General features: G+C 42.5%; 1 protein-coding gene across 1 annotated transcript in view; it reads left to right on the top strand.

Annotated features, from left to right (window-relative positions):
- The first annotated feature begins 230 nt into the window (after positions 1 to 230).
- Positions 231 to 13264, top strand: part of LANCL2 (LanC like glutathione S-transferase 2) — a 32222-nt gene continuing 19188 nt past the window's right edge. Inside the window, exons 1-2 of the mRNA XM_040070826.2 lie at positions 231 to 527; positions 10500 to 10617. Coding sequence (XP_039926760.1) covers positions 327 to 527; positions 10500 to 10617 — 319 coding nt within the window. The 5' untranslated portion in view covers positions 231 to 326. The remainder of the gene's footprint in view (positions 528 to 10499; positions 10618 to 13264) is intronic.

The raw sequence follows: 13264 nt of genomic DNA, 5'->3' as shown, positions 1-13264 counted from the left end.
CCCGCCGCGGCTGACAGGGACGCCGAGCAGAGCCGCGGCGTCGCAGCTTTCCCTTTCGCCTTCCAAAGTTGGGCTTCGGTGGCTCGGGGTCGGGGCGGTGGCGCTTCCGCCCTGGGGCGGCCCCGATGGGCCCGCGGCGGCGGGTACTGTCACTGCAGGCGCCCTCCTGACCCAGCCCCAGCGCCCGCGGACGGCTGCTGTAGCCGGGGGCAGCTGTAGCCGGGAGCGGGCGCCGCGCTCGCGTTGCTGCAAAGCCGCCGCTCTGCGGGGCGGAGTGTGTCCCCGCCGGCTCGCCGTGCGGGGAGGCGGGCCGGGGGCCGGCTGAGATGGGAGAGAGCATGTCCAAGAGGTTGAAACTGCAGCTGGGCGGTGAAGCGGAGATGGAGGAGCGAGCTTTCGCCAACCCCTACCCCGACTACCAGCCCCAGGGAGCCGTGGCGGCCCCCAGCGCGGCGGACGCCCACCGGGACAGGGCGCTGCAGCCGCCGGCGGAGGAGGAGTCGCTCCCGTTCGGCGCCGACGGGAAGGTGAGTCCCGGGCGGCGGACAGGCGCCGCGTCCCGGATCCCCGGGCCCGGCCTCACCCGCGGCTCGCTCGCTCCCGGCGGCAGCGGTGGCCCCGCGGCGCGGGTGGCCGTGTGTTCCGCCTCGGGGAGGCTCCGGCGGGGCGCAGGCCCGGCGGCGGGGGCGGTGGGGCTGCCCGCGGCCTGCGCGCCGGCCGCGCCTAGATGGGCGCCCGAGGAGAGGGAGCGGCGGGGTGAACTGAGGGAAGGAGCGGGACCTCAGCCCGGCCGCACGGCTTGGAGTCGGCAGCAGCCGTTCCTTATTCGGGCTGTTTTACTCCCGTACGCGAAGTAACGCTAGAGGTAATAGAACGCTGTATAGGAGAAAAGCTACAGCTGCTCTTACCACGGTGGCTCTTGGTCTCAGAAGAAGTCGTCAGCACAAGTTGCCCGAGTCTCAGCTGGGAAAGTGCATAAGGGTTGGAAAAGATGAGCGCCCATCTAGGAAGGGAGAGTTTATTCTCAGGTAACAGCGACGGTCAGTCATTAGGTGAAGCTAGACTGTTCTCACGTGTTTATTTACAGACATACGTACATTTATAGGTTCAGGTGCACCACGATAGGCATCTGGCTGTCGGTTCATGCCCACAGAAGGTCTGCTTGGTAGGAATGGTCGCACAAGGTTTGCAGTCTTCCTGCTCTGCTTATCTCCTTGATGCCACGTGCTGCTGTTTGGTATACTATGAGTGTCTTAGGTTTTAAGTAGAGAAGCTGGTCTCGCCTGACCTGTTACAATGCAGGCTGGATTGAGCTGCAGAAGGAATGCCAGAATATGGATTTGGTTTCATTTAGCCCTTGTGCGGCCTCATCTTTCAATACTATGCAGCTTCATCATCTTTTGCATGGAAAACACTGCATGGTGACACTGACACAAGCACAAATGCATTGAGGGTGGGAAGTTAGCTTCCTAACTCTCTTGATTGTGTGCTGGGATGAATAAAGGAAAGCTGTTGATAACAGCTCGGTATTTTCCTGCTTGTGGCAATATGGAATTATCTTAACTTACTGATAAAGTGAGATAAGGATGGTGATGCCCGACAGTCTCTCTGACCATTTTAAGTACCAGCAGGACACCATCAGCTCACTGTAAGTCCAAGCTAATGAAAGATTTCACTAAGTTCTTTATGACTGAGGTTTGTGAAGTGGTATGTAGCTAAACAGTGCACAAAAGAGAATACTTTGGAGCTTCAGTGTCTAACTGCTGCAGTTAATTGCAGCTGTCAGAAGCGGAGCATTTGAGGAGGGTAGGTTCAGAAGTGAAATCTGCACACAACTCCCTCGTAGTGTGCTGAGTGTTGGTAAAACTATTCTTTTTCCTTGTGGAAGAGAACCGTTATTTCTTTGTTCTTTTGTATCTGGTTTAGTCTATAAAAATCATCCAAGTATGATGAGTTCAAGTATAAAGGCAGAGAGGAGATGGCAGAAGTGCTATAGCTATATATTGTTGTTAAATTGGTGAAAAACATACCCAAGTACTTTGTAGGCCAGTCATTTTTCTTGAGTACCTGCTTTAAATCCCACACTTCGTGTCCATTTTTTAAAAGAGAAAATACTCCTTCATTTACTGCTGACCTAGATGGACTAAAGCTTTCCCAAGTAACATAACCAGAAGAATGGTGAAATATCAAAAGAAGATGAACATCTGTAAAAATTACATTTAAAGTATACTAGCTCTATTGCAGAATAGTTCAACTCTTATTTACTTGAGATCTGATTCTTGAATTAATCTAAATTCAGAGACATTGTTCTGTGGCAGAGGTGAAATGAGTTAGTCAAGAATTTCTAGCCTGGTGTTCACATATGAGCCTGTTATGTTCTCCTGTGCATGAGAATGGGTGGGTGCAAATGTTTTGTTTTGGTTTTTTTTTCCCATTGTCAATGGTGGATGACATTCCTTGTAAGGGAGTGGCAGTCAGCAGCTATTTGTGCAGGTGTGTTGAGAAAATATGTTAGAGCACCTGAGTAGTCGTGTATTTGATAAAAGGTGGTGTCTGGGCTTTGTTCAGGGGGATGAAGTGCCTCTGGAAAAAAAAAAATCTATACTGCCTTAAAACCATGTAACTACAGTTCTGTGCATTTTGTAGAAGGCCGAAGCAAATGTACATTTTCTTTTGGTTTTGCATCTGCAAAATCTCAGGACTCATCTTACATATTTCTGGGCTAGAATATAGCTGTGACTGTATTTATGTGTGTTTATATTCTTTGAAGTATTTGCATGCTGCAGTCCTAGTATTATCCTTTTATGAGATTTCATGATGGGTACTTTTGGGTTGCTTTTGTTGTTGTTGTTTGTGATTTCCAGTTTATTTTTAGTATTTTATTTTTGCATTTTCTGGCTCCCATTCCATCAGAGAAATATCTTTGCTTGCCTAATGCCCCTGTGAAGACAGAAGGACTTCACACAAGGGGAAGTCTGTTCTGTAAAATTCTAGGAAGTCTGTTCTGTAAACTTCTGTACACAAGCACACAGGTTTCCTAAAAGTGAGAGCATCTTTCAGAAGGCCTCAGTGCACTGCATAATTCCTTCCTCCCATCTGCTGCTGAGTGGAGCGAGGAGTGCTGAGTGACTCACGTAATGACAGCCTGAGGTATGCGGGGCTCTGCTGTTGTCATGGAAGGCAATGCATTATTAATCTGTTTGATTTCTTAGTCTGTTATGATTGCCATCTAAAATTCCCCTTGGCTGATAAAAGGAGGAGAAGCTCTTCATGGCATTGTCTGAAATGTGAGACAATTGGAACAAAATTCTGCATATGGAAGTGTGTGGGTATAAAATATTGTTTAGAAATCTTGAAGGTATGGGAATACAAAAAACAGAATTTGAGGTTGCTGATTTCCTTTCTTATAAATAGTCACAGTAAACGCTACAGCTATGTGGGCTTTGCTCATGTAGCTGAAATTCACTGTTTTCGTGGCTAGATTTCTTAACCATTAAAGTATCATGTACTTAAGTTGCTTCTTTAACTTGTCTGAGAAAGCCAAGGTTCATCAGATGGCATTAATTCTAGATTAGTAAGAAACATAATTTTAAATGTAAAGCTCTTTTTAATAAGTGATGAATCTTTCAATTAAGTATATATCCTACAGCTTTTTTCTTTTTCATCTGGACCCCATAGAGATACATTAGCCAAAAAGGGTGCCTACAGATAGTATCTCAAAGCGGTCTGTCCAAAAGTTTTCAAAATGGAAATGTGGATGGTCAGAAGAGGCAGAGAAATTAATAGACTCATAACAAAGAATACTCCGTAGTTCTTAGTTCCCTAATGTGGTAGAAAGTTACAAAACTCTAAAAGATTTCTAGGAAAGGAAAATGGTGAGGAGAGCTTGCTGCTGAGGGGTGGTGATGGCTTGTTTGAGGACCTATTGCCCACTGTCCTCGGAGCCACCACAGCCCTGTGGCTACATTATAGTATAGTCAGGTGTGATTTGGGATTCTTCTTCATGCTGACTACAGGCCAGTGATGTGGGAAGAAAAGGCAACCTGGTATTACCTGCTCAGCCAGGGAATGTGGAAGCTTCGACAAGCATATGGATTTTGTGGTTGTGCAAAAAAAAAAGAAGCATCCTTGTCATCAAGAAATTAACGTGATCCAAGCCCTCACTTTAAGATTGTCTGAATCACAAGACAGAAGCAAAATTAGATTCATACTTCATGCATTGGTCACTAGAATGCCCAAACTTAAACTTCTTTTTTAGGTAAATTATTTCTTTGTAAGTTTTTTCCTGACTTTGCTATGATGTTCTAAGAATATTAGAAAAGAGCAGTATATTCTGAAAAATGTATACCATGCCTTATTAGGCTTTGCAGGGGACTCCTTCCAGGGAACCTGTTTCAAAGATGATGGTGCTCATTGGTAAATATGTATTAATAGTGATATAGAATATTTACTTATATTTATCATTTGGGTGATTTAGTAGCATTTAGTTTCCTAATGCTTTCTCAGTCTTCTGTTACTTCAGATAATTCCTTTATGTGGCCTTCAGTCTTACTTCTCCTGTAAAATATATATTTTTGTATATATGGGGTTTTGTCATAGTCTCACTTGTCTTCTCCCTTTGTTTTTGGTGTTTTTTTTCTTTTCCTTTTTCTATTTTTTTTTCTTTTTTTGGGGGGGTGGGTTTTTTTGGTGGGGTATTTTTTTGGTTGGTTGTTTTTTGTTTGGTTTTTGGTTGTGTTTTTTGTTTTGTTTTGTTTTGTTTTTTTGTTTTTTTTTAATTTTTGGGGGTTGTCTCACTGGGCATTTTTGTTACCTTACTGGGAGCAAGTTCTTTGTGATTTGGGACTCACTCAGCAGCAACTTATACTAGTGGGAATTATACAGCTTAGTGCACTGGAGGCAAAATGCAACCTCCAAAGCCAGTAAATAATTCTTCACACTTTTTCCAGAGATGTGGGATGAGGCAGCTGCATTTCTTGAGCTTGTTACTTTTTTGACCATTTCCTGGCTCCCCAGCTCAGGTATGCTCTTTTCATAGGGGACTCTGAAACAAACAAGGTTTGCAGTATTCTCTGTAATTCTTTAGTAGGAAAGTTTGCTTTTTTAGAGTCTTGGTCAAAACTGAGCCTGAAAATCAGTTTGTTGTACTTCATTGTCCCTCACTAACTCCTGGCAGTTGTACACAGCCCGAAAGGAAGAACTGCTGCTTCTTTGCTACATCACAGATCAGCACTGAATGCTGCTTAGGGCTTTTCTGATGCTTTTGTAGTGAAAACCTCTCCTGCTATTCAGGAGGTGACCACAGATTTAAGCCTGTTTGGTTTTAGTCAACCAGTTCTGAATGAAAATACTTTGTAAAATCAAACCCTGAGTTCTGATAAAATTGTCTCACATCCATCCACTCTTCATCAGTTTCTAGTTTTATCTTGCAAACCTGCATGTTATTGAGTTGTTACTCCAGCCCATTGTGTGGGCAAGTGCAATAACACATACTTGCTTCCTGGTGAAAATAAATTTTATTTGGGTCTAAATGCACTGATCTGCTGTCAAGCTCAATATGTGGAATATATCTGCTCTCTGTGCATTGAGGTAATTTAGACAGAATTGGTAGAGGTTTTAGCTTTTTTTGCAACTTGAGGGCCACCTAAAAATGTCACAGCTGGGCCAGAGACTTCTGTATAGTGAGTGACTTTAAATCATACTTACAGACTTTTATTTTCTCAGTTTTCAAGAAATAGTGTGCTAGTGTGAGGCTACCTAGAGGACCAGCAATTTTCAGTATTGTTCTTTTGCTTAATCAGTCTCCATTTCTCAAAACGTAGGATATCTGCTAATCATGTTTATTTTTGGTACCAATAATCTGGAGTTTTTTGATGATTCTTTGTGATGATCTAGATCTTTAAGCTTTGGGGTTTTGCTGTGTTCTAACCAATGAGACATATAACTTCTTTCACACACAAATGCATTAGAGACACAGTCTTCTTATTTCTCACATGCTTTAAGCAGTTCTTTCTATAACTTGAATGTTTGCCTTTTAATGATGTTTTTTATGCCCTTATGTCCTCTGAGACAGGGTGATGTCTGTGTTTAAAGCCTATTCCTAAGCTGGCGTTTGTAGCAGTGTAGGAATTTGCCTACAGCTATTGATTTTCTCTCTCTCATCCTTCCTTCCCCCTTTTTTAACCTTTTTTTCCCCATTATTGCATGTATGATGCTAAGTGACAGATCACTGAAAAACAATGCAATCTGTTCTACAGACAGCAGTGTTTCAAAGCATTTATTAAGCATGTGGTTTTGCAGAACTGGCATTTTTTCCCCCCAAGGACCTGTCTGAGAAGTTTCAGAGAACTGTGTTTGAGTGTTACAGAGGCTGGGTGATGAGCTTCGACAGTATCTGGTATTTTCAGAGAAGAAAGTGCTGCTCTTGAGCTGTAAGAGTCTTTTGACTTAGGTAAAAATAAAGTAGAACTTGTTCTTCTGTACAAAAAGGCTGGTCACCTCCTAGCAGACATTGCTAGATTCTGCATATGGGATCCTACTGCCATCCCTTCTAGTCTGCTTTTGCAGGGACTTCTGTAGGTGAGCATGAGAGCTCATCCTGCTTCAATAGAGCCATGCTCCAATACATGGTTGTGAAACCTGGCTCCCTTACAGTCAGTGGCAAATTTCCCAAAGACTTCAGTACAGCCTGGATTCCTCATTTCAGCAGAACTGTGAGTTTTTCCCTACTACATTCTTCCTCGCCAGTGTCTGTTATGTCCTTTCCATGATCTTCTATGCAAGTTTGGTTTTTGAATGAGTTCTTGCTGCAGTACCAACTTGAGCTGTGTTTTTTTTCTCTTTGAAATGCACTTTGGCTAAAAGACAATACAGCACCATGTTATGTGTCCTGTTCTACACATCACCAACAACAAAGTGAGGTGAAACAAAAGTGTATTTTGCTTGTTTGGTAGGTAGCACTGTGTGTTTATGTCACCTCCCTTTTTACTTCAGCATGATCAGCTGCATACTTCTGCAGTCTGCATTTGCACATGTCATCAGTCCCCCATATGAATTAAAATAGGGTTAAGAGCAAGATGGTTGTTTTGGGAGCTGGTGGTGGCAAGAAAGATAGGTATATTGGCAACTTGTGAGGAAGCTGTGAGCTCAGATCTCCATTGCCCTGCTGTGACTCTGCACAGGTTCTTAGCATAGATGTCATGAGCAAGTAAATGCCAAGAGGTGTTTTTAAACAACACATGGTTATCTAAATGTCTTTGACAAATGCAAATGAGATTACTCATCCCATGTCTGTCAGACCAGTGTTACTTTCAGTGACAAAAGGAGTGCCATGAGGCTGCAGGGTTGCATTGTCAGACTAACATCAGCGCTGTGATATTTGGTCCAAATGAGCATGCAAGACTTCTTCTCCTGCCTAGGAGAAGTCATGATATACAATACATACACAGCAGCTGCTTATTGCCTCCTTTGCTGTTGGCTCTGGTTTGTTTTAATGCCATGGCTGTAAAGCTGGATATGGCTGCAATCATCAGTAAGAATTGGTATGTTATTGTAATGTTGACTGCAAGTGAAATGGTTGGGGTTTTTAGATTTTTATTTGCATCATGATGTCTTTTTTTATAATAACAGAATCACAGAATATTCTGTGTTGGGATGGACCATAACAACCATTGAGTCCAACTCAAGTGAATGGCCCATATGGGGACCAAGCCCATGACCTTGGTGTTACTAGCACTGTGCTCTAATGTAGCTGTGTAACTCTAGTGCTGAATTTACAGAAGAAGATGAGATAAATTTTCTTTAGAAACCCTACAAATGAAAGAAAGCAGATAGGGGAAACATGTATTGCTGACAAAAACAGCATCTTGTGATTAGTGCCAGAGGTGAGTGATGTTACATAAGTACTTAGGTTCTTTACATTTTTGTTGGCTTTGGAAGACTTGGTATTGGGATGTAATTTTGCCTGCTGTTTTACTGCAATGGAAAAAGTGATATGGTACAAATTAATAACAAAACTATTGATTTTCAAACTGACATATTTTTTCTGCATTACTTTTGTGCTGATAATGAGCCTTTTTAGTTACCATAACCAATATGGCACAAGGCTCCATTTGGTATAATGAGGAATGAGCTCTCTTTTTTAATGTTTTGACAATATAAAACTTGAGCTGTGTTTGGGATGATAGTGGTTGTTCTTTCTGCAGGAGGAGTAATGCAGCAGTTGAATTCCTGTAGAGAGCCCTTTACAATTAAAGATACTCTTCAGCTCCTGCTATCACCCAGTGTGTTGTGAACCAGAAGTAAATGTGCCACTGTGGGACTGATGACATGTGCCACAGAGATCAGGCTGCCTGGTTTTCGTTTGTTCCTACAGGAATAACAAGTCACTTGCAGAAAAGGCTGAATGCCAGCTGGAAACATCCTTGTGAGATGAATGTGCTTTTGATGAAAATCAACCTGTGCTCCACACAAGTGTGCGTGTTATGCTCAATTGTAATGCTGCCCTAAGATTCCTTGAAGGAAGCTTTTAAATCTTCTAAAGCCACCTTTCAACATTCATTTCTTCATGTAATTAATTTACTCTAGTGCACGTAAGCATCTGTTACAAGCTTATAGGGGGATTTTATAAAAATGATCAGTGGCAGTGCTTGGTTGTGAAAGCTCCAGAGCAACCAGAAAAAAGCGAGGCAGTGGTAGAGGATTAGATAGCTGGGGAAAACTTTGTTGCCCCTTATAAACTATTCACACTGACATAAGCTTGGGAGTAGCTTTGTTTGGGCTTACAGATAATTTTAAAAAATATTAATAAAAATATCCTTTAATCTCTGCTTTTCTAAGCACTGAAACAAGACAAGTAAGTTACAATTCAAATTCTAGAGAGAGGGATTACCAACCTGAGCTAAATTATTTGTATGGAACTGAGCTTTCAATGCAGAACCCAGGCATCCTGATGGCCTAGTATTCCCCTCCTACCTCTTACACAATTTAATCTGGTGTTTGATATAAAATATCCTGATTTGTTAACAGCAGGTGTATTGTCAGAACAAAAAGATAACCAGCATGTTTGTGATGTGCAGTAGGTAAATAAATGGGGAGTCTGAAGCCTTAGTTCACTCTGGTCAGGTAAGCTGAGCTCTATGCCTGGATGCATCCACGTGAATATCCTCATGCTGTTTCACCATATGCCTTAGCATTGGTGTAGCTGTCTTTTGAAGGAGGGAAGCCCTGCCCTCGGAGAAGGTTTTCCTTTGTGTTGAGACCTCACTGAACTAGTCAGAAAAGGGAGGATGGTGGGGTGGTGGCAATGTGGATACATAGTACAGTTCCTTAACAGAAAGGTGTTTAACATCATATTAAGGCTGAAGAGTGACAGGCTTAAGATGCCTACTGTGTTTGGTTGCTATTTCTAGAGGTATCGGAGAAGCTTAAGGTGTCTCTAGCTTGTTTCTAGAATGATATGTGCTCAATGTAAGATTTAATGGCACAATTTCCTTCTCCCTTCCTATCCTACCATGGGTGTCCTTAAATGAATTTGAATTATTGACCTTGGAGATTTCTGGTGTGTCAGAAGCCTTGTGCAATTCTTACAACTTTTCTGATTTCTGAATCTGCTGGGTGGATGTTTGAAATCACTGATTTTTATTTGAGGTTCCACTCCAAACAAGAGCAAAAAATGTGGTACGTCTTGAGTAATCAGTTGTGTGCTGGCATCCAGGATCTGTAATTTATCCAAACCCCACACTTCTGGGATGTGCTGTAGTCAGGCAAGGATTTACCTTACTACTGTGCTAATTTCCATGTTCCGTAGACTTTAAGGAGTAATCAGTAACATACCTTCCCTAAAAGTGTGCGTAATGAGAGAGAAATTTTGGCGAGAGTAATGTGTCCTCTGTTACATTTCATGTATTTCATCTATATAAATGTTTTTTGGTCAAAAATGAAAGCAAGAAGTGTGTAAAATCAAAGACTTGTTTCTTTGCCTTCATGCTTGAGCTAAAGATACCGAGCTGCTTGTGCTCATCTCCTTTAGCTTGATTGTCCTGAGTATGAACGTTCCTTTTCCTTGGGCTATTTCCTGCTCTGTAGTGCTACAAAGAGTGTGCAGGGACCTTGTGATGAGAGCAAGCACCTATAACACAGGACTTGTGCTGTTTGTCTATAACATGGTCTTGGTACCAGGACCCTGATTAGAATTGCATACTGTCACAGTGTCCGTAGCTGCTCTTTGTGTGACTTTAAAGAATGCACAGGTAATTTTTTTCTAATGCAGGTAAGTTACAAATGTAGTCAGAATGCATTTACATGAGACACACTTGAAATGAACCACCTTGATGCTGCTGATTGTTGTATATATTATTTATTTTTTAGTTTTTTTGTTTTGTTTTGTTTTATTGGTTTTGGTTTGGTTTTCTTCTCTTCCCAAACAAGAAAATGGAGCAGGTATTTTGCATCCTTTAATTCGTTTCTTTCCTAGCTTATTCCCTGTCTCCTGCTTTCAGGTCAATGCTCGGTTCTCAAAACGGGTCCAGGCAAAAATCAAGGACCTTCTGCAACAAATGGAGGAGGGGCTGAAGACGGCAGATCCACATGACTGCTCTGCCTATACTGGCTGGACTGGTGAGAAAGCTAGAATTTGAATTAAGTGTATTTGTTAAATGATGTAATTGGATTTATTTACAGGCTGTTCTGATATTCTCTTAGGATTGGCAGAAATACTCTGATACAAGCATTTTTGTGAGTTGGTTTTTCTTTTAACTCTGGAGCCTTGGTCACTACTGTCTGTAACTTGCATTGACTTCAGCAGACAAAGACACAGAATGATAATTGACTTTTGTATATGGCGATCATTGCTTTGCAAAAGGAGTGGATTTTCTAAGGCTGCTCTTTTACTTTAACTCTTGTTTCTTTAAGTTTGCTTTTAAAATTGAGCTATTTTTCACCTTTTTGTGTTCAGCAGGCTATTAGTTAGCAGTTTCCTAATGGTAACAGCATCTTCTAATCAGATGGGGGTAATATGTTCTGTGGCCAGGAGCTTGGAGCCTTCAAATAGGAAACTTGGCTGTTCCTGTTCTGTCTGAAAAAAAAAAAAAAGGTAAAATTACTGTGTGAGGAGGGGGAGTGTAGAGGTATGGTTGCAAGACTGTGAAGATCATGAAGAAAATTAGGCATGCACAGGTGGTGGTTATTGCTAGGGACCATTTTTCATTTAGCATTGCATCTCTGGTGCTGTCCAGATGTAAATGAGCCCTTCTGATTGGTGTGATTTGACCCCACCTGGCAACTAAATATCACACAGCCAAGCACTCACACCCTGCCCCTCCTAAATCCCCTCTGGATAGTTGCAAAGGGAGAGGATTTGGAAAAAAAAGATAAAACCCATGCGCTGAGAGAAGAACAGTTTAATAATTGAAATAAAGTAAAATAAAATTATAAGAATTATAGTAATGGAACCAGCAATAATAATTATAATTGTAATGAAAAGGGGAGAGGGATAAAATGCAAGAGAAATGAGTGATGCAGAATGCCTTTGCTCACCACTTGCTCACCAAAGTCCAGCCCGTGCCTGAGCAGTGATTGGTGGCTTTTAGCCAGCTCCTCCCAGTTTATGTACACAGCATGATGTCCTCTGGTAGGGGATATCCCTTTGGCCAGTTCCTGTCAGGTGTCCTGGCCATGGTCCCTCCCAGCATCCTGTGGACCTGCTCCCTGGCAGAGCATGGGAAACTGGAAAGTCCTTGACTTACGCTAAGCACTACTCAGGGACAGCTAAACCATCAGTGGGCTATCAGTGCTATTCTCATACTAAATCCAAACCACAGCACTATAGCTACAGGGAAGAAAATTAACTGTATCCCAGCTGAAACCAGGACACTGATCCTTTAGGCAGAGCCTACAGTTTTCATGTCTGATATGGCCACTGTTCTTCAAGTTGCCAGGACATGTCCATCTCTAGGCCTGCTAAGTGTGACTTTGCTGGATAGAATGGCGTATTCTGTTCCTGCTCTTAGAGTTCAAGCTTCAGGCATACTTAAACTTTCAGCACCACTTATTGGAAATGTGCCCTGAGGCGATTTGTTCTTTTATCTCTGTGTCATGAGGGGAGAGTAGCTTGGGAAAGCTCTCCAGCCTTTATCCATCCTTAGGCTGAAATCTGGCAATTAAAGGGTAAAAATTCTTTGCTTTCTTCTTGATATTTTGGTACAGATGGTGCTGTGGGTGGGCGAGTGGGGAACTTTTAGACAACTCGGGCTTAAAAGATAGACATGTTTCAGAGTCTGAAAGTGACTGGCTGCCGGGTGCATGCAGATCTCTAGTGGTGGGCTTTCTCGTGCTGACAGTACAGAATGGCTCCCGGGGAGCTGTGTTCTGACACAGTGACTGACAACTGAAATTGTGGCTGATAAACCAGAGCATGCTGAAAATGAGTCATAAGGTAAAAGTAACACAGCCATCATTTGCTGAAACAGGAATATAGATGAAAAAGTGACGTCTAATGAGTGTGGGATTTTTCCATCCTGTAGAAGGATTGTCATCTACATCTGTTCAAAGCTATTAACTTCTTTTGAGGCTCCTGTGGATGTGGTTCTGAACAAAAGTATCTAAATGATCTGTTTTTTAAAATACTTAATGCAGGTGCCTTTTCCCCAGACTTGCCCTTTGCTGCATTTTGTGTAAAAGTAGTGCTGTAAACGGCTGCCCCACTTTTCTGTAAGTCTAGACAAATCTTATTAGCACTGTAGTCATGAGCATTGGCTTGCATTTTGTGAAACATCTTTAAAATCTTGGTACACCTACTATTGGCATGTAGCAATCATAGGACACGTATAAGAGTCCACCTTACTTATAAAAGTACTTTTTAACGTGCCAAACCTCTTGGAGGAGCCATTTTAAGGGTGTTGCACTAGGAAGGATTAGATGAACTGGACTTTGGCTACATTTCTAATCATCCTTTGATCAAGCCAAGATATTTGCACATCTGTTGCAGCATAAAAATGGGTTTCACAAATCCCTGTAAATTGTCTACAAGCTCCCATGATGCTGAACCAGGCTACCCAAGCTCTGCTGCTTTCTTCTTAGGTTCACCTAGAAAGGCTTGCTCAGAGCCTGCTCAGGGAACATGTGAGGATGTACCAGCACTCTTGTGGTGCTGTTGTTCTTGTAGGTGCTGAGGCAGCCTCTCTGTGAGCCTTGTGTGTACTTGCCTTTGGATGAGGCTCAGGAGAGTGCTCTCTCCATTCAGAAATGGGTTTGAGTTACAGTGTGG

The sequence above is a fragment of the Hirundo rustica genome, chromosome 1 (genome assembly GCF_015227805.2).
Source record: "Hirundo rustica isolate bHirRus1 chromosome 1, bHirRus1.pri.v3, whole genome shotgun sequence".
NCBI lineage: Eukaryota > Metazoa > Chordata > Aves > Passeriformes > Hirundinidae > Hirundo > Hirundo rustica.
The sequence above is the reverse complement of the archived record's forward strand: the minus strand, read 5'-3'. Positions and strand labels throughout refer to the sequence as shown.